General features: G+C 44.1%; 1 protein-coding gene across 1 annotated transcript; it reads right to left on the minus strand.

Annotated features, from left to right (window-relative positions):
• Window positions 1–137: 137 nt before the first annotated feature.
• On the minus strand, window positions 138–20,436 carry HTRA4 (HtrA serine peptidase 4). The gene is made up of 9 exons (XM_055128407.1): window positions 19,983–20,436; window positions 19,226–19,325; window positions 17,618–17,822; window positions 14,818–15,012; window positions 14,395–14,427; window positions 13,269–13,383; window positions 12,822–12,879; window positions 8,314–8,409; window positions 138–3,182 (listed from the first exon to the last, which is right to left on the minus strand). The coding sequence occupies exons 1-9, from the start codon at window positions 20,434–20,436 to the stop codon at window positions 3,017–3,019; spliced, it is 1,422 nt and encodes a 473-aa protein (XP_054984382.1). The 3' UTR covers window positions 138–3,016.
• Between the last annotated feature and the right edge of the window lie 246 nt (window positions 20,437–20,682).

Below are 20,682 nucleotides of genomic sequence, written 5' to 3' on the forward strand. Positions count from 1 at the left end.
TAGATAATTTCAGAAGATAGAATGAAATTCAGAATTGTATTTATCTCGCTAAAAACTAGATGTTTGGAGTGAGCTCCTATATCAGTAGTTCCTATTATGATTAAGCTCCAGTGGTAGTACTGAGTACATTCATTTTTTTTTTCTTTTTTTTGGGGGGTCACACCTGGCGATGCACAGGGGTTACTCCTGGCTCTGCACTCAGCAATTACTCCTGGCAGTGCTCAGGGGACTATATGGGATGCTGGGAATCGAACTCGGGTCGGCCGCGTGCAAGGCAAACACCCTACCTGCTATGCTATTGCTCCAGCCCCAGTACATTCATTTCTTCATTCCAATTATGTTTTTAAAGCCAACAGCATCAAACATGTCTGGGTTGATTTAGGTAGAATTATTCCACCTAAAATTTAGTATTTATAAGTTTAGATACATTTCATGTAAGTAACTGTAGAATCATTTTCACAGTGGGATAATATAAGAAGCCTCTTATCCTTGGAAATAAAAATAGACATTTATTAAAAGATATAATTATTGAGTTCCAGGTAGAGTTAGGATGTTATTTATGGGGGCAAAGGAAAATTGAACACATCCTGTCAAAAAGTAATCATACCAAAAGCTTCACTGTGGGCTGTATCAGTTGGTCACAGGAAGAGAGATACATCCAAGCGTTCACATTCCCAAATCACTGGGAATGAAAGGAAATATTCTAAAGTTTAAGTAAGTTATTTTAAAAACTTAGTCTCCATCTTTTGCCATGTGTATTGAAATGAGTACATATCAAGTTAAAGGACACTTCGTGGGCAATCTAAGAACTTGTTAGAATAACAAAGTCTAGAAATAATAAGGCAAAACTGCACAAAAATTCATCATAACTGATTTTTATTTGGGGGCCTACCCAGAAGTGCTCATGTCCAGAAGTACTGAGTAGTAGGAGACACTTTTTGGTGCTGGGGACCAAACTCAGGGCTCTTACATACAAAGCTTGCACTCCAGCCCTTTGCACTGTCTTCCCCAGCCCAAGACTCATCACAGCTGATACAAAGACCAACAGTCACATCAGAATAACTCTTGAATATGCCTAATGTTGTTGCACAGCTTCCCTAAGAATTTCAGCTTTATCATCCCTGATTAATATGACTTATATTAAGTGGTGGTAATTGTGTATAATTAAATATTCTAAGTATATATATATATATATTTTGTCTTCTGTACCACAAAGTTCTATATACCACATTGAATGTATCCTTACGCATAATTGGTAGACCTTGAAATAGTACATTCTTATTTACCTTTGCTCAAAAAAAGTATTTTTTTTAACAGGGAACTCCCTGGGGAAGGGAGACCAGCAGCGCTTGGCCTCATGGCGCTCAAATGCCCCTCAGAACATACTTGCCACCAGGGCCACACCGCGGCTTCTAGGGGCCAGACTCAGGGCCTTACACGTGCTGGGCATGTACCTACTGTTTGCACTATCTCCACATCTAAAAAGTAGTTTGAAAATTATTGTGGGTCATGAGGAAACTGGACTCTCCCCCGAAAGAAATGTACACGTACATGAAATCTCACATAGAACTGAAGAGGTTTTAAAGATGCCACATGTTTTAAAACTTTTGATTCATTTCTAAGCAAAACTTCTGAAAAACTGAATATTGGAATTTTAATACTACTCAAGTAGAAGTTAATGCTTTAACCAGTGTTTCTCAACCATTTTCAGATCATGACCCCTTTTAAGCTTCTTTTCTTCCTGTACCCTCCATGTCTGTCGTGCCGGGTGGTCCTGGTTCCCATGGTCTTGTGACATGGGTCCCCAAATCATGTAGTTTTTACCCAAGAATCCCTTGGACTATCTTGGGAACTCAGTGGGGTCATATGGTTCCCAGCTAAAAAACTGCATTAAGCAACAACCTCCTCCTCATCTCATGCTTCTTTTTAAAGTCTCCTTAAGGATATTCACAAGCATCTCAAAAGCCATTTCTTTAAAAAGAGGAAAGCCTTTGGCAGCTTTCAGACTTTAAATTATCAATAGTGCCAAGAGGAATGACAAGTAAAAAGATAAAAATCAATGTTATTGGGCCTAGAGATAGTTCAGTGCCTTGCACTTGACTGACTCTGGATCAATCCCTGGCATCCCATTAGGCTGCCTGAGCACTGCCAGGAGGGGTTCCTGAGTGCAAAGTCCAGAGTAACCCCTGAACATTGCCACATTGGCCCATAAACAAAAGGCCAAAGTTATCAAAATACTTATTTTATGTGAAAAACCTATCATAGAAGACTGTTGAGACTAAGTTCCTCTCTAGAATGCTAGAGAATTTTTTAAATTTCTCAGTGGCAATCCACATTTGTCAGTTTTACTTCAACTTCTACATGAAATCTATTCTCTACACATAAAAATTCTGGCCAAATGCAATTCAACGTAAAAGTCTAATTGAGTAAAGTAGGACTTTTTTTTTTTTTAAGTTTCTTTTAATTTCTGGATTCAGGTTTCTATTATTTGGTAGGTAGATACATTCGTGTGAATATTTGCATTTTATCTAGTTTGTAGCTATACAGATATTTTAAAATAATAAAATGGTCTTCTCGGGGTTAAATTAGAAACTCTACCTGGTGTGGCTGAGCAGAGAGTACATGTCTGAAAAGTGTGAAGTCTTGGGTTTGACTGATCTCCAGCACCAAAAAAAAAAAAAAAAAGAGGCAGAGAGATAGTACAGCAGGTAAGGCACTTGCCTCCCATGTGGCAGACCTAAATTTGACCCTCAGCACTCCATATGGTCCCCTGAGCCTGTCAGTGCAAAGCCCTGAGCACCACCAAGTGTGGCCCAAAAACCAAACAACAAATCCAGCTTCTATGGCACCATGGGCTCCTTGTGTTAGTTGTAGCACCCCTGACCAAATGATCCCTAAAGATGTGTTTTAAAGCATTCATTTTTCCCTTTTTAAGAGATCTTAAAACCCTTATCTTTGGCATATCTTCAATACAAACCAGGTAATACAGCTTTGGTTTCTCGTTAAAGCAAGATACTTAATCAATTATCTCAGGTGCAACTGTCAGGATCAAAGTTTGACTTCCCCGACGAACCACAATGGAAAGGAAATCGTTGTTCTTAACAGCTTCTGTAACGTCGGTTGTAGTGGTGACAGGCTGCCCGTTTATGCTGACTATTACATCATGGTCTCTCAACCCAGAGCTGGGAGGGAAGGAAAAAGGACCATGAGACTAAAAACTTACTTATCTTCATTTATGATTAAATGTTTCTTACGCTTTATTGTTGCTATCATTAAACATACAAACCAGGAAACCAGACATAGCCTCAACCCTTCCAAATAGAGAACTGCTAAATCACCACGAGGATAGCACTCTTATTTACCTTTATAACGTTAACATTCCATCATTCTGTCAGATTTATATATGAGGGAGAAAAATATATATATATAGTTTCAGAATTGAATTTACCTTTTCATTTTTAATAACTTCTAGCCTTTAAAAGCCTCATATGGGGCCGGAGCGATAGCACAGCGGGTAGGGCGTTTGCCTTGCACGCGGCTGACCCGGGTTCGATCCCCGGCATCCCATATGGTCCCCCAAGCACTGCCAGGAGCAATTCCTGAGTGCAAAGCCAGGAGTAACCCCTGAGCATCGCTGGGTGTGACCCAAAAAGCAAATAAATAAATAAATAAATAAAAGCCTCATATGCACTTCTTTTTTTGTTTGTTTATTTAGGGGGTTGTTTCAAGTCCATGCTCAGCAGTGCTCCAAGCTGCAGAGATGCTTCTGGACTCCTAAGTCACCATCCAGTTAAAAATTTAACTCTAGCTGTTTCACTCCATTCAGAATTTTTGAATGCCTGGAGCACACAAAACCTCAAACTACCTCATTAATATATCAGGAGTAGCACAAGGCTTAACCTGTAACAATATGTTAGTAATTTCTTATACCAGGGCTTAATGGCTTGAGGGTGAGATACAACAATCTTCACACACTTTCTTCTAAGGAAACCTTTTTTGATCATTTTTAGCAAATTAATCATACAAACAATACAAGTTAAACCATTTAGGACTTGCTATTGGGGCATGTTTGGGCAGCAGTCGGGAAAATTGGAAATGATGGTGGTAGGAAGATGTAATAGTCGTGGGTTTGGTATTAGAATATTAAATGTAATAAATCATCATGAACAACTTTATAAAAAATTGTTATAAATTATGAAAATGGAGAAAAACTAGAAGAAATATAAAGAAGAGGGTGTGGAAAGTAACTTTGAGGGTCAAACTAAACACAAGGAAAGCCTCTGTCTTTCAAACTCAGACTTCGTTTTTAATCACTGTGAATTAGTCATTCATGACTGAGTTTCAGCTGTACAATGTTCCAAAACCTGTCCCTTCACCAGTGTCCTCTTCCCTCTATCAATGTCCAACAGTTTCCCTCCTGCCCTCAACCTGTCTCTAAGGGTGACACTTTTTCTCTTATCCTTTTAGACTTTTCAGTACTGTTACTGATAATCATGCATATCACTTTACCCCTTTTCAGCACCCAGTGCTTGTCCAGAGTGACCACTTCCCTCTGTCACATTCATGGAGGTCCCTTCCCTGATTTATTCCCCCCTCCCCTCACAGTGGCAAGATTCCTGCTAAGGACCATCTCTCCTACTCTTTTTCCTATTGCCTTGAGCATTATTTATCCTCCTCCTCTGTTTCTTGATATCCTGAGTATGAGTCAGACCATTCTGGAAAGCCTTTAGCACAAGGACAGCTCAGGAGAATGACCGAGGCTGTACAGAAGAACTTAATTCACAGTATTTCTGGGAGAAGAAAAGAGAAAGTGATCTGCAAGTTATTACTACATACAAATGTACTAAATATGATGAAGTGAAACTCAGACCTTTTCCAAATCCCACAACTTGTAAGAGGTTAAAATGCAATTTGATCCTGAGTCTTTCAGACTTGAAAACTCATCATCTTGCAACTCAGTTGTACTGCCTCTCAGAGTAAGAATAGCAACCATACAAGCAGAATAACACAGGGTTTAAGTGAAGTTTCATACCTATTCTCTGTCTTATTGTAAAACCCCCAGGTTAATTAACCTCTACCACAAGCTGCTGGTTCAGTAAAACTATATCTATATCTATATCTATATCTATATCTATATCTATATCAAAAGACAATTGGGGCTTAAGTATGTAAAACACAATGGTACCAAGCATAATATGTATCAGCTGTTATTACAGTCATTATAATTAGATCTGTCATTGTCACTGTCATCCGTTTGCTAATCGATTTGCTCAGGCAGGCACCAGTAACGTCTCCATTGTAAGACTCACTGTTACTGTTTTTGGCATATTAAATACACCATGGGTAGCTTGCCAGGCTCTGTCATCCGGGCAAGATACTTTTGGCAGCTTGCTGAGCTCTCCAAGAGGGATGGAGGAATCGAACCCAGGTCAGCCGCATGCACGGCGAACGGCCTACCCACTGCGCTATTGTTCCAGCCCATAACTAATTAAGTGGATAAAACCAGATAGAGCCAGAGCAATACTTCAGTAGGTAGGGCACATAGCTGACCCAGGTTTGATCCCCAGCACCCTATATACCCCCACCCCCGCCCCAAGTCCACCAGGAGTGATCTCTGTGATTGCAGAACCAGAAGTAAATCCTGAGCACAGCAAGGTGTGGCCCCAAAACAAAAAGTTAAAATTCTGATTCATCAGTCACTTCTAGCAAGGAGTAAATCCCACATTTTATTGTGCATACAAACCACCAGGAAATCGTGTTTGAAACGTACAGTCTGATTCAGTGTCAGGGTTTATCATGCTGCGTTTCTTAGAAGCCCCAGTTGAAGCTCCAGTTGAGGACCTGAGGGATAACTCGGTGGCAAAGTGCCTGCTTCACACATGTGAGGCCTTGAGTTCAACCCCTAGTGCTGCCCCTGTGCCAGCTGGTGTGTTGGTGTGTATAAGCACCGTGACTACAGTGTGCAGCCCCTGACACACACTACAGTGACAGTGACAGTGCTGCAGTGAGTGCTCGCACACCCCAAAAGCAGATGAGTAAGAACCACCGTTAGATCTGGTGAGCACGCGGACCAGGATCACTGAGCTCTTGCAACCCCGACAGACTGTACCCAGGTTTGCTAACACTGCAGCCAGATGTGTGAATGCCACAACCAAGGTTGTGTCTGACCTTGCAACAAAAAGAAAATGAGGGGGGAAAGAAGTCTTAAAATATGTCAACTTTTTCTTAAAGACAAATTTTAACTTTTTCTGGTTTGGAGTTTGTTTGGGATCATACCTGGTGGTGCTCAGGGCTTCTGCCTCTTTCTAGGATCACTCCTGACTGGGCTCATGGGACTACATGGGGTGCCAGAGATTGAACCCAGGTGGGCCTTGCATAAGGCAAGTGCCCTACCCAGTGTAATATTTCTTTGGTTCTCCAAAAATAAATATTTAATTTAAAAATTACACTGTTGTTAATTCTGCTGGTCTACAGCTGACTTTTTGAGCAGCAAAGATTTGGAGAGCTGAAAAAAATAGATTTGGTCTTGAGCCAAAAGTTAAAAATAAGGAAGGGAGGAGGGAAAGGAGCCAAGAAAGTCTAGAAAACCCTGTGACAAGCCAAATTTAGTAACAAGACCTAACACTTATCTATTCTGAACAGTAAGTACCCTATGTTTTCTCCCCCCTCACTAAAAGAAGTTGCGATAATCTAAAAGTTGCCAATTACTGAGCCCTGAGAAACAATGGGAGGAAAGTTGAAATATGAGAAAGACTCAAGAAAACTGTAGGACAAGTCGCGTCTCCTCAGTAAAGAGTATAAATATTTCAAAAACAAGAGTGTTATCAACTGGGAAATCATTTTTGGAGAGGTATTCAGGCCCTTGCTCTATTTTTAGCCTTGCTACTTCCCTGTGGTACTACCATCCAGAGTTCACAGAGAAAAATGTTTTAAAATACCCAAAATATGTACTTAAACTTTTTGTTTGATTTGGGCAACACCCAGCTCTGCTCAGGGCTTACTCCAGGCTCTGCACTCAGGGATCACTCCTGGTGGCACAAGGGACACACAGGATTGACCCCAGTTCACTGATGTATAAAGCAAACACCTTACCCACCATCTGTCTCTCCAGCCCTTAGGTATTTTTATACTCTCAGTTGAGTTGTTGTTCTTTCTCCCACTAGAGAGAACACAAACTCAGTGTGCTAGAATAGCAGATTAAAATTTTACATAATGCAAAGACAGGGAAAGGTAGTTCTCCCAAAACACAAAAGGACTATTTTATGAATAAATATTTACATTGTTTCTGGTTTTATTGATTTTATTTTGTTTTATATAATTATTTTATATAACAGACTTATAGAAGCATTTTATAATACTGTATTTATTATATTTTATATCTTCTAAATGTGTTATGTAAAACATTTCATTATAAATAATAAACATAAAAATTAATAAAATGTTCCTATGTCACAGCAGTAACATCTGAAGTGTTCAAGACACTCTTTTTTTTAAATTTTTTAAATTTTATTGAATCACCATGAGATAGTTACAAGCTTTCATGTTTGGGTTACAATCTCACAATGATCAAACACCCATCCCTCCACCAGTGCACATTCCCCACCACCAATATCCCGGGTATACCCCCCCTTCCCACCCTCCCCCTGCCTCTAAGGTAGACAGTATTCCCCATACTCTCTCTCTACTTTTGGGCATTATAGCTTGCAACACAGACACTGAGAGGTCATCATGTTTGGTCCATTATCTACTTTTGGTATGCATCTCCCATCACAACTGGTTCCTCTTGTTTCCTCATTTTCTTAGTGATCCTTTCTCTATTCCATCTGCCTTCTCCCCTCTGCTCATGAAGCAGTCTTCCAGCTATGGGGCAATCCCCCTGGCCCTTGTATCTACCATGCTTGGGTGTCAACCCCATGTGATGCTACCCTACACTCCACAAATGAGTGCAGTCCCTCTATGTCTGTCCCTCTCTTTCTGACTCATTTCACTTAGCATGATACTCTCCATTTTTATCCATTTATAAGAAAATTTCATGACTTCATCTCTCCTAACTGTTGCACAGTATTCCATTGTGTAGATGTACCATAGGGCACTCCGGTTGTTCCCATATTTTGGCTATTGTGAACAGTGCTGCAATGAATATGTAGGTACAGATGTCATTTCTACTGTGCTCTTTTGCATCCTCAGCATATATTCCCAGAAGTGGTATTGCAGGACAAGACACTCTCTTGAGCCTGTCAATCGAGATCTTCCCCATGCTCACTGCAGCACACATTTAGTGAAAACAAAAATAAAGGCTAGAACATCTCTTACCTTTCAGCAGCTGTTCCTTGAATTACTTCATATACAAAAACCCCAGAACTCACATCAGGGAAATTTGGATCTTGCCTTTTCATGTCTTGAAGAAGGCTAAGAAAAGTGAGAAGAGTTCAGCCATTCAATTGTTTGAAATTATGTACATACACACATACCGAGAGAGAGAGAGAGAGAGAGAGAGAGAGAGAGAGAGAGAGATCTAAAACAGAATCTCCTATGCTGAGCCCACCAAGACACAATACCTAAATTAATTGTAGTAACAATCACCCCCAGGATTGATTCAGTGGAATCTCCTAGTCAGGACCAATGAGGTCATCTGCCATGTGGTTCTCTGTCCACTGCTACATAGGTTACTGAAGGCTGACAAAAATACAGTTTTTTCAGAGACCCTACTGAATGACAGAAAATATTTGGACACAACACATCAAATAAAGAGTTGATATCCAAGGTTTATAAAGCATTCACAAAACTCAACAAGAAAAAATTCAATGACCCTCATTCATAAATGGGGCAAGGAAATAAACAGGCATTGTCCCAAAGATGACACATGAATGGCCAACAGGCATATGAAAAAGTGTTCATCATCACTCATGACTAGGGAATGCAAGTAAACACAATGAGATATCATCTCCACATTGAGAATGGCAGAGATCCAAAAGTCTAGAAACAACAATGGGATGGTGGTGAGAAAGGACCCCATCCACTGTTGGTGGGAATGCCATCTGGTTCAGCCTTTATGGAAAACAACCTGGAAATCTATCCAAAATATTGAAATAGAACTACTACTTCTTGCATCCCCAAAACACAGTCATTCATTTAAAGGGACATATGCACACCTATCTTCATTGGTTACTTAGTACAATAGCCAAGATATGGAAACAACCCAAATGCCAACCACAAATGAATGGTTCAAGAAGTTGTAGTATATACAAAGGAATACTATGCAACTCTAAGAAAGAACAAAAGCATGCAATTTGCAGCAATCTGGGGGAGACTAGAGGATATCATGCTAAGTGAAGTCAGAAGGAAAGGGATAGACACAAAGTGATCTCTCATATGTGGGACTTAAAGATCCACAACGGAAGTCCAGAGACAACATAATAAGAAAACTGACCCGGGGGCTGGAGAGATAGCACAGCGGGTAGGGCGTTTGCCTTGCACGCGGCCGACCCGGGTTCAAATCCCAGCATCCCATATGGTCCCCTGAGTACGGCCAGGGGTGATTCCTGAGTGCAGAGCCAGGAGTAACCCCTGTGCATCGCCAGGTGTGACCCAAAAAGCAAAAAAAAAAAAAAAAAAAGAAAGAAAAAGAAAACTGACCCACACAACTGAATTGGGGGTTGCTTCAGGAAAAATAGCTCCTGGGGTCTTTGGGAGAGGTACACTGGTGATGGGTGTGGTACTGGAATTTTGTGCATAAGAAATCATTATTAATAGCATTGTAAATAACAGGATCTCAATTTAATAAAAGAAATTTTAAAAATTAAAAAACAAAAAAATACATTTTTTTAAAACTTCCTTCCCCTGCCTTTAAAATACCTTCTCTTTTTTGAGCTCCTGGAAGTTCCTTTCTATCTAGATAAAATGCTGCTAGATTCATGAATCATTTGATACAGCCAATAAGATCTTTGAACTTTTGGGGCCGGAGTGATAGCACAGCGGGTAGGGCGTTTGCCTTGCATGCGGCTGACCCGGGTTCTATCCCCGGCATCCCATATGGTCCCCCAAGCACCGCCAGGAGTAATTACTGAGTGCAAAGCCAGGAGTAACCCCTGAGCATCGCTGGTTGTGACCCAAAAAGCAAAGAAAAAAAAAAAGATCTTTGAACTTTCTTGACTAGGTTTTTATAATTCGGTATGATTAACAAGTATAGCGATAATCTTCTGTTGCCTGATCAAAGCCTACAATTAGAGCAGATATTCTCCGACTGCTTAAATCTCTCAAGGGCCAATGAAAATCCTATTGAGTCTGTCACAGATTTTCTTTCCTAAGGGTGGTCTTCATTTCTAATCCAAAACCTAAAACCACTGAACATTTTTAGCACAGTTACAGAGGAATTAATTAAAATGTCAACTGAACAACTCCAAGATTAGGAGTACTGACCTCCTTTCCCCACTCCTGTGCAGTTAAAAGTCCCGCTTGGAGAGCGAGAGAGAGAGCGAGAGAGAGAGCGAGAGAGAGAGCGAGAGAGAGAGCGAGAGAGAGCGAGCGAGCGAGAGAGAGAGAGAGAGAGAGAGAGCGAGAGAGAGAGCATGAAATTTAGTTTTAAAAAAATCCCCTTAAAACTTTTGACTACCATCAGACCACAATCCATAAGGTACCTCAAAGACAAGGTCGGCAAAACCTTTCACAATATTGAAGCTAAAGGTATCTTCAAAGATGACACGGAACTAAGCAATCAAGTAGAAACAGAGAAAAACAAATGGGACTATATTAAACTAAAAAGCTTCTGCACCGCAAAAGACACAGTGACCAGAATACAAAGCTATCTACAGAATGGGAAAGGATATTCACCCAATACCCATCTGATAAAGGGTTGATATCAAGGGTATATAAAGCACTGGTTGAACTCTACAAGAAGAAAACATCCAACCCCATCAGAAAATGGGCCGAAGAAATGAACAGAAACTTTTCCAAGGAAGAGATACAAATGGCCAAAAGGCACATGAAAAAATGTTCTGCATCACTAATCATCAGGGAGATGCAAATCAAAACAACCATGAGATACCACCTCACACCACAGAGAATGGCACACATCCAAAAGAACAAAAGAAACCGCTGTTAAAGAGGATGTGGAGAGAAGGGGACCCTTCTACACTGCTGGTGGGAATGCCGAATGGTCCAGCCCCTTTGGAAAACAATATGGATGCGCCTCAAAACATTAGAAATTGAGCTTCCATTTGATCCAGCAATACCACTTCTGGGAATATGTCCTGGAGAAACAAAAGAGTATAGTCGAAATGACATCTGCACTTATATGTTCATCACGGCACTGTTTACAATAGCCAGAATCTGGAAAAAACCCGAGTGCCCGAGAACAGATGACTGGTTAAAGAAACTTTGGTACATCTATACAGTGGAATACTATGCAGCTGTTAGAAAGGATGAAGTCATGATCTTTGCATATAAGTAGATCAACATGGAAAGTATCATGCTAAGTGAAATGAGCCAGAAAGAGAGGGACAGACATAGAAAGATGGCACTCATCTGTGGAATATAGAACAACAGAGTATGAGACTAATACCTAAGAAGGGTAGTATATAACACCAGGAGGTTGGCTCCATAGCTTGGAAGCTGGCCTCACACGCTGGGGGAAAGTCATCCCAGATAGAGAGGGGAACACCAAGTAATATGTGATTGGAGATCCCATGCGGGAAGGGAGATGCATGCTGAAAGTAGACTAGAGACTGAACAGGATGACCACTCAATACCCCTATCTCAAACCACAACACCCAAAAGGAAAGAGAGATATCAAATTGGAATGCCCCGCCACAGAGGCGGGGCGGGGTAGGGGGATGGGACTGGGGGGGTGGGAGGGATACTGGATTCATTGGTGGTGGATAATGGACACTGGTGGAGGGATGGATTCTCAAACATTGTATGAGGGAATAACAAGAACAAAAATGTGTGAATCTGTAACTGTACCCTCACTGTGACTCACTAATTAAAAAATAAATTTTAGGGGCTGGAGCGATAGCACAGCGGGTAGGGCGTTTGCCTTGCACGCGGCCGACCCAGGTTCGATCCCCGGCATCCCATATGGTCCCCCAAGCACCGCCAGGAGTAATTCCTGAGTGCAGAGCCAGGAGTAACCCCTGAGCATCGCTGGGTGTGACCCAAAAAGCAAAAAAATAAATAAATAAATAAATAAATTTTAAAAAATTAAAAAAAAAACCTTTTGACTACCCAAAAGCCTTCACTAGTAACAGTAACCTTACTTAACAGTTGATTGGCATGTATTTTGTATATTATACATATTAAATACTGTACCATTATAAAGTTAGATAAAATCTATTATAAGGAAAATCATAAATAAAATAAAGGACATTTATAGTACTGCATTGTATTCATCACTGCCATAAGTCTATATAATCTGCTTATAAGAAAATCCATATAAATGGACCTATGTAGTTCAAGCTGTGTTCTTTTAAGGGCTTGCAGCTGTACTATTGTGAAAACTATAGTGAAACAAAGTGTCGTGAATAAAGGTACAAGCAAAGACAGATCCCCTGGTGGGGACCCTGGTACAAGTAAGAGTAACCCCTCTACGGATGAGTGAGACAGTACAGGAGGTAAGACAGTCGCCTTGCTTTCTTCTGATACAGTTCAGTTACCAGAACAAAAGCCGAGGGTCACTCCAGAGCACAGAGCCAGGTAGAGCCTCTCAGCAACTGAATGTAGCCCAGCTCCACCTCAAAATTACAATAATCTTTTAAAATTATCTATAATTTTTAAAATCCCAATGCTTCTGAAAAGCACCCCATTCTATTCAGACACATACTTACTTCATAGTCAGAGGCAGCATCCGCAGACCCAGATATTTTCTCTGTGAAAAAGCCTTTCCTGGAAAGGAAATTTATACTGTATTACTAAAAACAAAATGTCTTTTTACAGGTTTAAAAGAGACTGGAGTCACAGAGTATCTGACTATTATAGCTGCCTTTTTTTATATAGGCTGTCAGCCATCTGAAAGGTGTTCCAAACCTTTGTCATCATCAGACTCCCACCTACCTCCAGCCACAGGGTTCCTTTCCATAAGAGCAAACCCAGAACTTTCTAGGTACATCACACTCCTGCTTTTGTGCCTAGCCTTCCAACATCAACACCCAAACCATCATGATAGGAGCTGGGTACCAGTGAGTCAGTGTTCTATAGAACTCAAATGACTGTCTTTACAACAAATGGAATGTTATGAAAACATGAGGGATGGTAAAAACCCTAACTCTCCTTACCTTTTATCTGGCGCTCATGGTATTCTGCCAGGAACTGCCTAATTCTATCAGAAGGAATTGCAAAGGAGATTCCTGCAGTCACCTTCAGTGTGTTTATGCCAATCACATCACCATCCTGGCCGGGGAAGAGAGAAGTCACCAAGTAGCAAAAATAGAACAAGTGGAGAAAGGAGAAAAGCTGGTCGCTTCGGATCAGAATACAGAGAGGTAAGAAGAAATGAAGACTTCTTCACTAGTGAGGGGTGGGCATAACCGTTAGAGCAGCTCCCGTAGTTGGATAACCAAGACCGAGTAAAAATTCCTACTGAGGATTTTTAAATCTTAAAACAAACTTATTGTTGTTGCTATTTCATTTGGGGGCCATACCCAGTGGTTTTCAGGGGCCACTCCTGGTCTGTGTCAGAGGTCTCACCCCATAGTATCCGGGGACCAGGTAGTGCCAGTTATTGAACCACTCCTTTGCACATATAAAACATGCGCTTTACCCCATTGAGTTATGGAGAATTTGGGGAGTTTCATTTTTTAACCACACTTGGCAGTTTTTATGCTTGGAGGCTACTCTCAACTCTGTATTCAGGGGTCACTCCTACTGGTGTTTTGGGGACCATGCTTCAGTCTGAACCTAATTTTTAACTCAGTGATTGAAAAAAAAAAAATGAACCATGGGACCAAAGAGATAACTTAGTCAGTTGGAGTGTAGGCAGGAGGCTGGGGCTCAAGGTCAGCAGTGCTCGGAGCACTGGCTTGTATTTTCACATGCAAGAAAAAGCACATGGAAGAAATTCTGTTGCATTTCTTACTTAACATTAAAACACAGGAAAGACAAAATTTTCAACAATAAAACTATTGAGAATAATTAGCAAATTGACCTTAAGGAACCAACTTCTACACTATCAGCTAAAGGTAGGTATAGAAAAGGCTTTCCTCTCTATGCACATCATCATTTATTGGCCTTTGTTAAGTAATGAAAAATAAAGGTCTGAAGGAATAGAGCCTGCTTTAAAGCAGTGTTTGGTGACTCTTGTCTGCTGTTCTCAGTGTTGGGAGTGATTTGTCTGCCTGTTGGGATTTATAGTTTTTGAAGATCAGAAAGATATAAGAAGCAGCAAAGAAAGGGGTCTCTTACCAGGTTCACCAGAGGCCCCCCAGAATTCCCGTGCTGAAGACAGAAGAAAAAAAAACACATCAGTACTTTTTCTTCTTGTCATTTGTAAATAGTTTCTAAAAGACTAAAAGTCACGTGCTGTAGTGAGCCCCTGTTTCCCTAAGGCATGCCAAGGTGCAGCCCGCCATTGTCACTAACACTGATGTTAGGGTAGGAAATAGGATAGCAAAGGACTACGCCCCTCTATGGCACTAAGCACAGCAGTGCCCTGCCAATAATATGGTACCAATGTCACACCAAATGAGCGGAAACCCAATGATGTAGCATTGCATCCCACTTTTGAGGTTCCAGCTGAATCTCCTCAAAAGACCAAATGGAAAAGAAGGCACTCTCAAATATTCTCACTCTGAGGGGCTGAAGATGACCCTCCAGGGAGTATCTTACATTAATGATGGCATCAGTCTGGATATAGTCCATGTCCGAATCCTTCAGCCCCAGCTCTTTGCCTCCACGCTGTGTAGTGCTGACAATTCCTGCAGTCACTGTGTTCTGCAGAGAAAACGGGCTGCCCAAGGCCACCACAAATTCTCCAGCCCGAAGGTCAGACGAGCTCCCTAGCAGCAGTACAGGAAGTTCAGTCTGCACATGGGCAAGGAGGGATGGAAGGGGCAGAAGAGGTGAAGAACAATTTGAGAGTGGAATCAATCAGAACTCATCTATAACACATCCATGACATACTTTCTATTATTCTGGCACTTGTGATCCAGGAAACACCCACTCACACAGATTGTATGATTGACTTATGTTCTTCAAATTCCAACTACCAATGGACTTGTTAAGATAGTCAGGATTCTCCCTAAAATCTAAAATTTATTTGTGGATGTTACTTTTAAATATGCCATCAGTGAAGTCACTGACGAAAATGAGTGATTCAACTCAGCACCATTCCAACTCAAAGGTTCACAGAGTCAGTAAGACTCTAATAGACAGGCATTCATTCAGACCAGTACTTCTCAGGCATTAACGGAACACAAATCACCTAGGCAGGTGAAAAAATTTTGATCCAGGTGATCTGGGTGGGGTCTGAGGTTCTGAGTTCCTAGAAATAGATGACGTTGATAACGCTGATACACAGACAACATTTTATGTGCAAGGTACTATTATTATTATTGTTATTATTCATCATCATCATCATCATGCCATTGATCGCCATTTTCTCGAGCGGTCTCAGTAACGTCTCCATTCGTCCTAGCCCTGAGATTTTATAAGTCTCTCTTTACTCCTCCTTCCCAATGGTGCTGCATTGGATGCTCTTTCAGGGTCAGGGGAATGAGACCCATCATTGTTACTGGTTTTGGCATATGAATATGCCATGTGGAGCTTGCCAGGCTCTCCCATAAACATTATTATATAAAAATCATTGGCAACAATAACAAAATACATACACACACATATCATCAGCATTATCTTTCCACAGATAAGCACTTTCTTTCTTTTTTTTTGCATTAGACCACATTTGTTTATTGCAAAAAATAATTAAATTTTTATACTAAATACTAGACTACTAAAATAATTAAAAAGAGATAAAAAAGCATTGATTAAATTCTCATTACAGTTATAAAGAACAGAGATTTGCTTTTAGAAACATACATTCTAACATATTTTGGTTTTTTTGGTTTTTTTTTTTTTTTGCTTTTTAAATTTTTCGTCTACACCTGCTGTGTTCAGGGCTTACTCCTGACCCTGTGATCAGAAATCATTTCTGGAGGGGTTTGCGGCAGCGTATGGGATATCAGGGATCCAACCTGGTTTGGTTCAGGTTAAGCACTTTCTTTCTATTCCATACTCTTTAATACCTTGAATCACTATGCCAAGAAAACTTCTCTAGATAGCTCTTCTCCTGGTCCAGGTCCTTCTTCACAAACTTCAAGACCCAATTCAACTCTATTTCCATGTTATGTTCTTTCACCTTCTCTAAGCAATTAGTTACTGGTTTCCTTCAGCCTTCACAAGTATTTTTATGGTTACACTTAGCACTGTCTTATGTATGCTTAATGAATTTGACTCTCTTCCATTTAAGTTCAAGTTCCTGCAGGTCTGGGTTTGTCCAGCAGACATGTACTGCTTGCCTTGATCGCCCTACTTAATAGACATACAACAAAGCTTGCCGAATAAACAGAAATTTGTTCCTCACTTTACTTTGGAGTTCATTATTTTCTTGGGAGCCTTGGACCCTATCTATTGCATTTTTGTGTCCTGGGAACATTACTACTATTATTTACCAAATCACCATGAGATTCAGTTACAAAGTTGTTCGTGATGGGGTTTCAGGCACACAAGGTTCCAGCAGACAAGATACTCATTATACTCAATGTACTCAGTAGCTTTAGGCCACTGAAATCAACCCTGGAATTCTAAGATAAGCAGAGAAATGAGTTTTCTTGCAGAAGGAGGTAAGGAACATTGGAAGCCTGCCTTAAGGACTGGTGAAGAGGGCAACTGGGACAGAGAAGGAAATATTATGACAATAATGGTTAGAAGGGAAGAAGGGATCGCTCAGGATGGGAGAAACATGCTGAAAGTGGGCAAATAACCAAACATGATGGCAAAGGAGAGAAAGAGAGAGAGAGAGAGAGAGAGAGAGAGAGAAGTGCCATACAGGCAGGCGGGGGGGGGGGGAGCAGTGGCAGGAGGGATACAGGGACATTGGTGGGTGGTGGGAGACATAGGTGAAGGGATAGGTGCTGGAACACTGTATGACTTAAATCCAATCATTAAAGCTTTGTAACTGTATCTCACTATGATTCAATTTTTTAAAAAAGGAGGAGGAGGTAAAGAGAAAAAGTAAATCCTGCAGGACAGTTCATAAAATTGTTGGGGATGCACAATTAGATGTAGGGGGCAAAAACTAGCAGTGGAAATGAAGAGCAAAAGAAAGGTAAGTAGAAAAAGAGTACATAACAGGTAGAGCAGATGTAATGGATAGGTAAGAAAATATCAAGAAATGGATTTTTAAAAATCCTAACTGTGCAGGGGCTGGAGCGATAGCACTACAGGTAGGGCGTTTGCCTTACACGCGGCTGACCCGGGTTCAATCCCCAGCATCCCATGTGATCCCCCAAACACCGCCAGGAGTAATTCCTAAGTGCAGAGCCAGGAGTAACCCCTATACATTGCCAGGTGTGACCCAAAAAGAAAAAAAAATCCTAACTGTGCAGACTCTGATTTGGCCCTCCCTACTCACTTTTGGCTCAATCTTGATCAGCGCAAGGTCCAATTTATGGTCAATATCCTTGACTGTGGCTTCATACTGGGCACCGCTCTGAAGCTCCACCTGGATGCGCTGTCGGTTGGTGAGGACGTGTGCGTTGGTGACAATGAGCCCATCCTCAGATATTATGAATCCGGAGCCACTGGACACAGGAATGTTCTTGCCACTGAGTGGTGACCTGTCCCAGAAGAAAACAGCAGCATAAGTGGGCTCCACCACATCTGGAGACCTTGGGCCTCACAGTTTTCAAACTTACCTCTCCAACCATTTACACAGACATTTGGTTTTTCTCTGCGTCAGCTTCCCCTCTCTCAAATGGGCATCTACAATCCACACAGGGCCCTAGTCATCGCTCATGGATATAAATGATGACTGATGCCTTGTCCCCTTTTCAGCGACAAGTTCTTTTTCAGGGCTGGTTGGCTCAAAGTAGCCTAGGCTGATCACAGTACTTCAAGCAAAAGTAGACCTCTGTGCCTTATTTCCAGACCCATCAGGGAGAAGTCCACGAAGTCTGCTGTTCGCCCTGCTCCCACTACTAACTGGGCCTTCTGGCATGAGACATTATTTTTGTATCCTGCCATGCAAACCAAAATGCTGGGCCAGATCATGCTCAAGATGCTTTCTGGGGGGGAGGGGGCTGGAACAATAGCACAGTGGGTAGGGCCTTGCTCGCGGCCGACCCAGGCTCAATTCCAGCATCCCATATGCTCCCCCAAGCACTGCCAGGAGTAATTCTTGAGCACAGAGCCAGAAGTAACCTCTGTGCATTGCTGGATGTGCCCCCCCCCCCGCTCAAAAAAAGATGCTTTTTAGCTGTGTATGTGGGAGGGGTGAAGGAGGAAGGTATATCTGATAAGAGGGGCCAGAGAAACAGCTCAATGGTCTGATAGGTCCAATCAAGGCACTGCTGGGCCTGAGAGATATCACAGCAGGTAAGGCACTTGTCTTGCACGTGACCTGATTCGGGTTCAATCAGGTCTACTGAGCACCACCAGGACTGATCCTGAGCACAGAGCCAGCAGTAGGCCCTCAGCACATTCGAGTGTGGACAAAAATAGCAATAATAGCACTGTAGCACTGTCATTCCATTGTTCATAGATTTGCTGGAGCGGGCACCAGTAACGTCTCCGTTGTGAGACGTGGTTACTGTTTTTTGGCATATCGAATATGCCACCGGGAACTTGCCAAGCTCTGCTGGGCGGGCAGGATACTCTTGGTAGCTTGCCGGGCATTCCGAGAGGGACGGTGGAATCGAAACATCTAACTTTATAATGCAGTCCAATTTTTTAAAATTAGGAAATGAAAATGTGTCTCAAGGATGACTTCTCACTCTTGCATCTGACCTTAAATTTTATCAGTGGGAAATGGGAGGAGTGGGGGCAGAGAGCCCCCGGCGCTTGAGAAGAGGAGCTACCCAGATTCGTTGTGGGAGGCAAGAGGACCCTGGACGCTCCTTCAGCCCCTCAGGGCTCTTCCCTCCCGGCGTGTTTGACGAGAAATTGGCGCTCAGAAACCGCCCCCCCTCGGCCCCCGCCCCGAGTTCCCGAGTTCCCCACCACCTCCTGCTCCCGGCCTTACCTGCGGAACAGCTGCAGGTGAACCACAGACGGCGCCACCTTCTCCACCACCGCGGCGATGAAATTGAACTTGCTGCGCAGCCGGCCAGCGCTCCGGGTGCCTGCGAAGAAACGCTCGTCTCAGGGCAGCCGGCGGGATCCCCGCGCCCCGTCTCCCTGCCTGTCTCCCCGTGCTCTGTCTCCCCGTTCCCCTTCTCCCCTTCTCCCCGCGTTCAGTCTCCCCGCTCCCCGTCTCCCTGCTCTGTATCCCCGCGCCCCGTCTCTCGTCTCCCCGCGCCCCGTCTCCCGTCTCCCCGCGCCCCGTCTCCCCGCGCCCTGTTTCCCCGCGCCCCGTCTCCCTGCGCCTAGTGTTCTCGCGCCCCGTCTCCGTCTCCCCGCACCCCGTCTCCCCGCGCCCCATCTCCCGTCTACCCGCACCCCGTCTCCCCGCGTCCCATCTCCCTGCACCGCGTCTCCGCACCCCGCCTCCCGTCTTCCCGCGCCCGGTCTCCCCGCACTCCTCCTTCCGTCTCCCCGTGCCCAGTCTCTCCGTCCCCGTCTCCCCGCGTCCCGTCTCCCCGTCTCCCCGCGCCCGGTCTCCCCGCACCCTGCCTCCTGTTTCCCCGCACCCCGTCTTCAGTCTCCCCGCTCCGTCTCTCCCGTCGCCCCCTCCCGTTGTCCCCAATACTCGGCTCGATGCGCGCCCTCAGGAACGCCCCTCGGAGGGCAGCAGGGCGGTGCGGGGACCCCCAGGGGGCGCGGGGGACGCGCGGGCTCACCGGGCTGGGCACAGCGGCCCCTCTGCACGGGCACGGCAGGCGGCGCTCCCCGGAGGCGCGCGGCGCGGTTCTCGGCCCGCAGCGCGCACAAGCTGCGGTAGGTGCGCCCGTCGCTGCCGCACACCGACGCGCCCGTCGCGGGGCAGCCGCAGGTGGCGGGTCCCTGGGCGCCGTCCGCACCGCACTGCAGCCCCGGACCGCACGGCCGGCCCCGCGCCCCGCCGCACGCCTCGCCCTCGGCCGCCGGGCACACGCGGCAGCAGCCGCAGCCGTCCAGCACCGGCGCCGCCCCTGCCGAGCAGGTGGGCAGAGGCGGGCAGCGCGTGGGCTCGCACACGGCGGGGCAGGGCGGCGGCGCTCGGGACCGCGCGGGCTCGGCCCGGGGCGCCCAGGGTAGCAGCCACAGGAGCAGGACGTGGAGGAGCCCCGGCGGCCCCTGCAGCAGCCCGGTCATCCTGCCTCGACGCCCGCCCTTTCTCCAGTCAGGGAGGTGCCGTCTCCCGCCGGCGCCCGGACTTTAAGGGGCACAGCCCCGCCGACGCCCCGCCACACACGCCCTCCGCCGGGCCCACCCCCAGGCAGCAGGAGAAGGCCTCGGGCCATGAGCAGGGGTAGGTGCAGTGTCAGTCCAATGACACCCTCGTTGAGCAGGGTGACCACCCATGTACCGACAGGAAGTCAGCGTTAGGAAAACACGCCA

Source organism: Sorex araneus, chromosome 1, assembly GCF_027595985.1.
Source record: "Sorex araneus isolate mSorAra2 chromosome 1, mSorAra2.pri, whole genome shotgun sequence".
Classification (NCBI taxonomy): Eukaryota; Metazoa; Chordata; class Mammalia; order Eulipotyphla; family Soricidae; genus Sorex; species Sorex araneus.

Bases quoted from the DNA above. Each gene is read 5' to 3' on its own strand.
- HTRA4 (XM_055128407.1), bottom strand. From the start codon at position 20,436: ATGACCGGGCTGCTGCAGGGGCCGCCGGGGCTCCTCCACGTCCTGCTC. The intron at 15,013-17,617 runs GTGAGTAGGGAG...GCCCATGTGCAG, and splicing joins TGATCAAGATTGAGCCAAAA to ACTGAACTTCCTGTACTGCT. The intron at 8,410-12,821 runs GTAAGTATGTGT...CACTTTTCTTAG, and splicing joins ATGCTGCCTCTGACTATGAA to CCTTCTTCAAGACATGAAAA.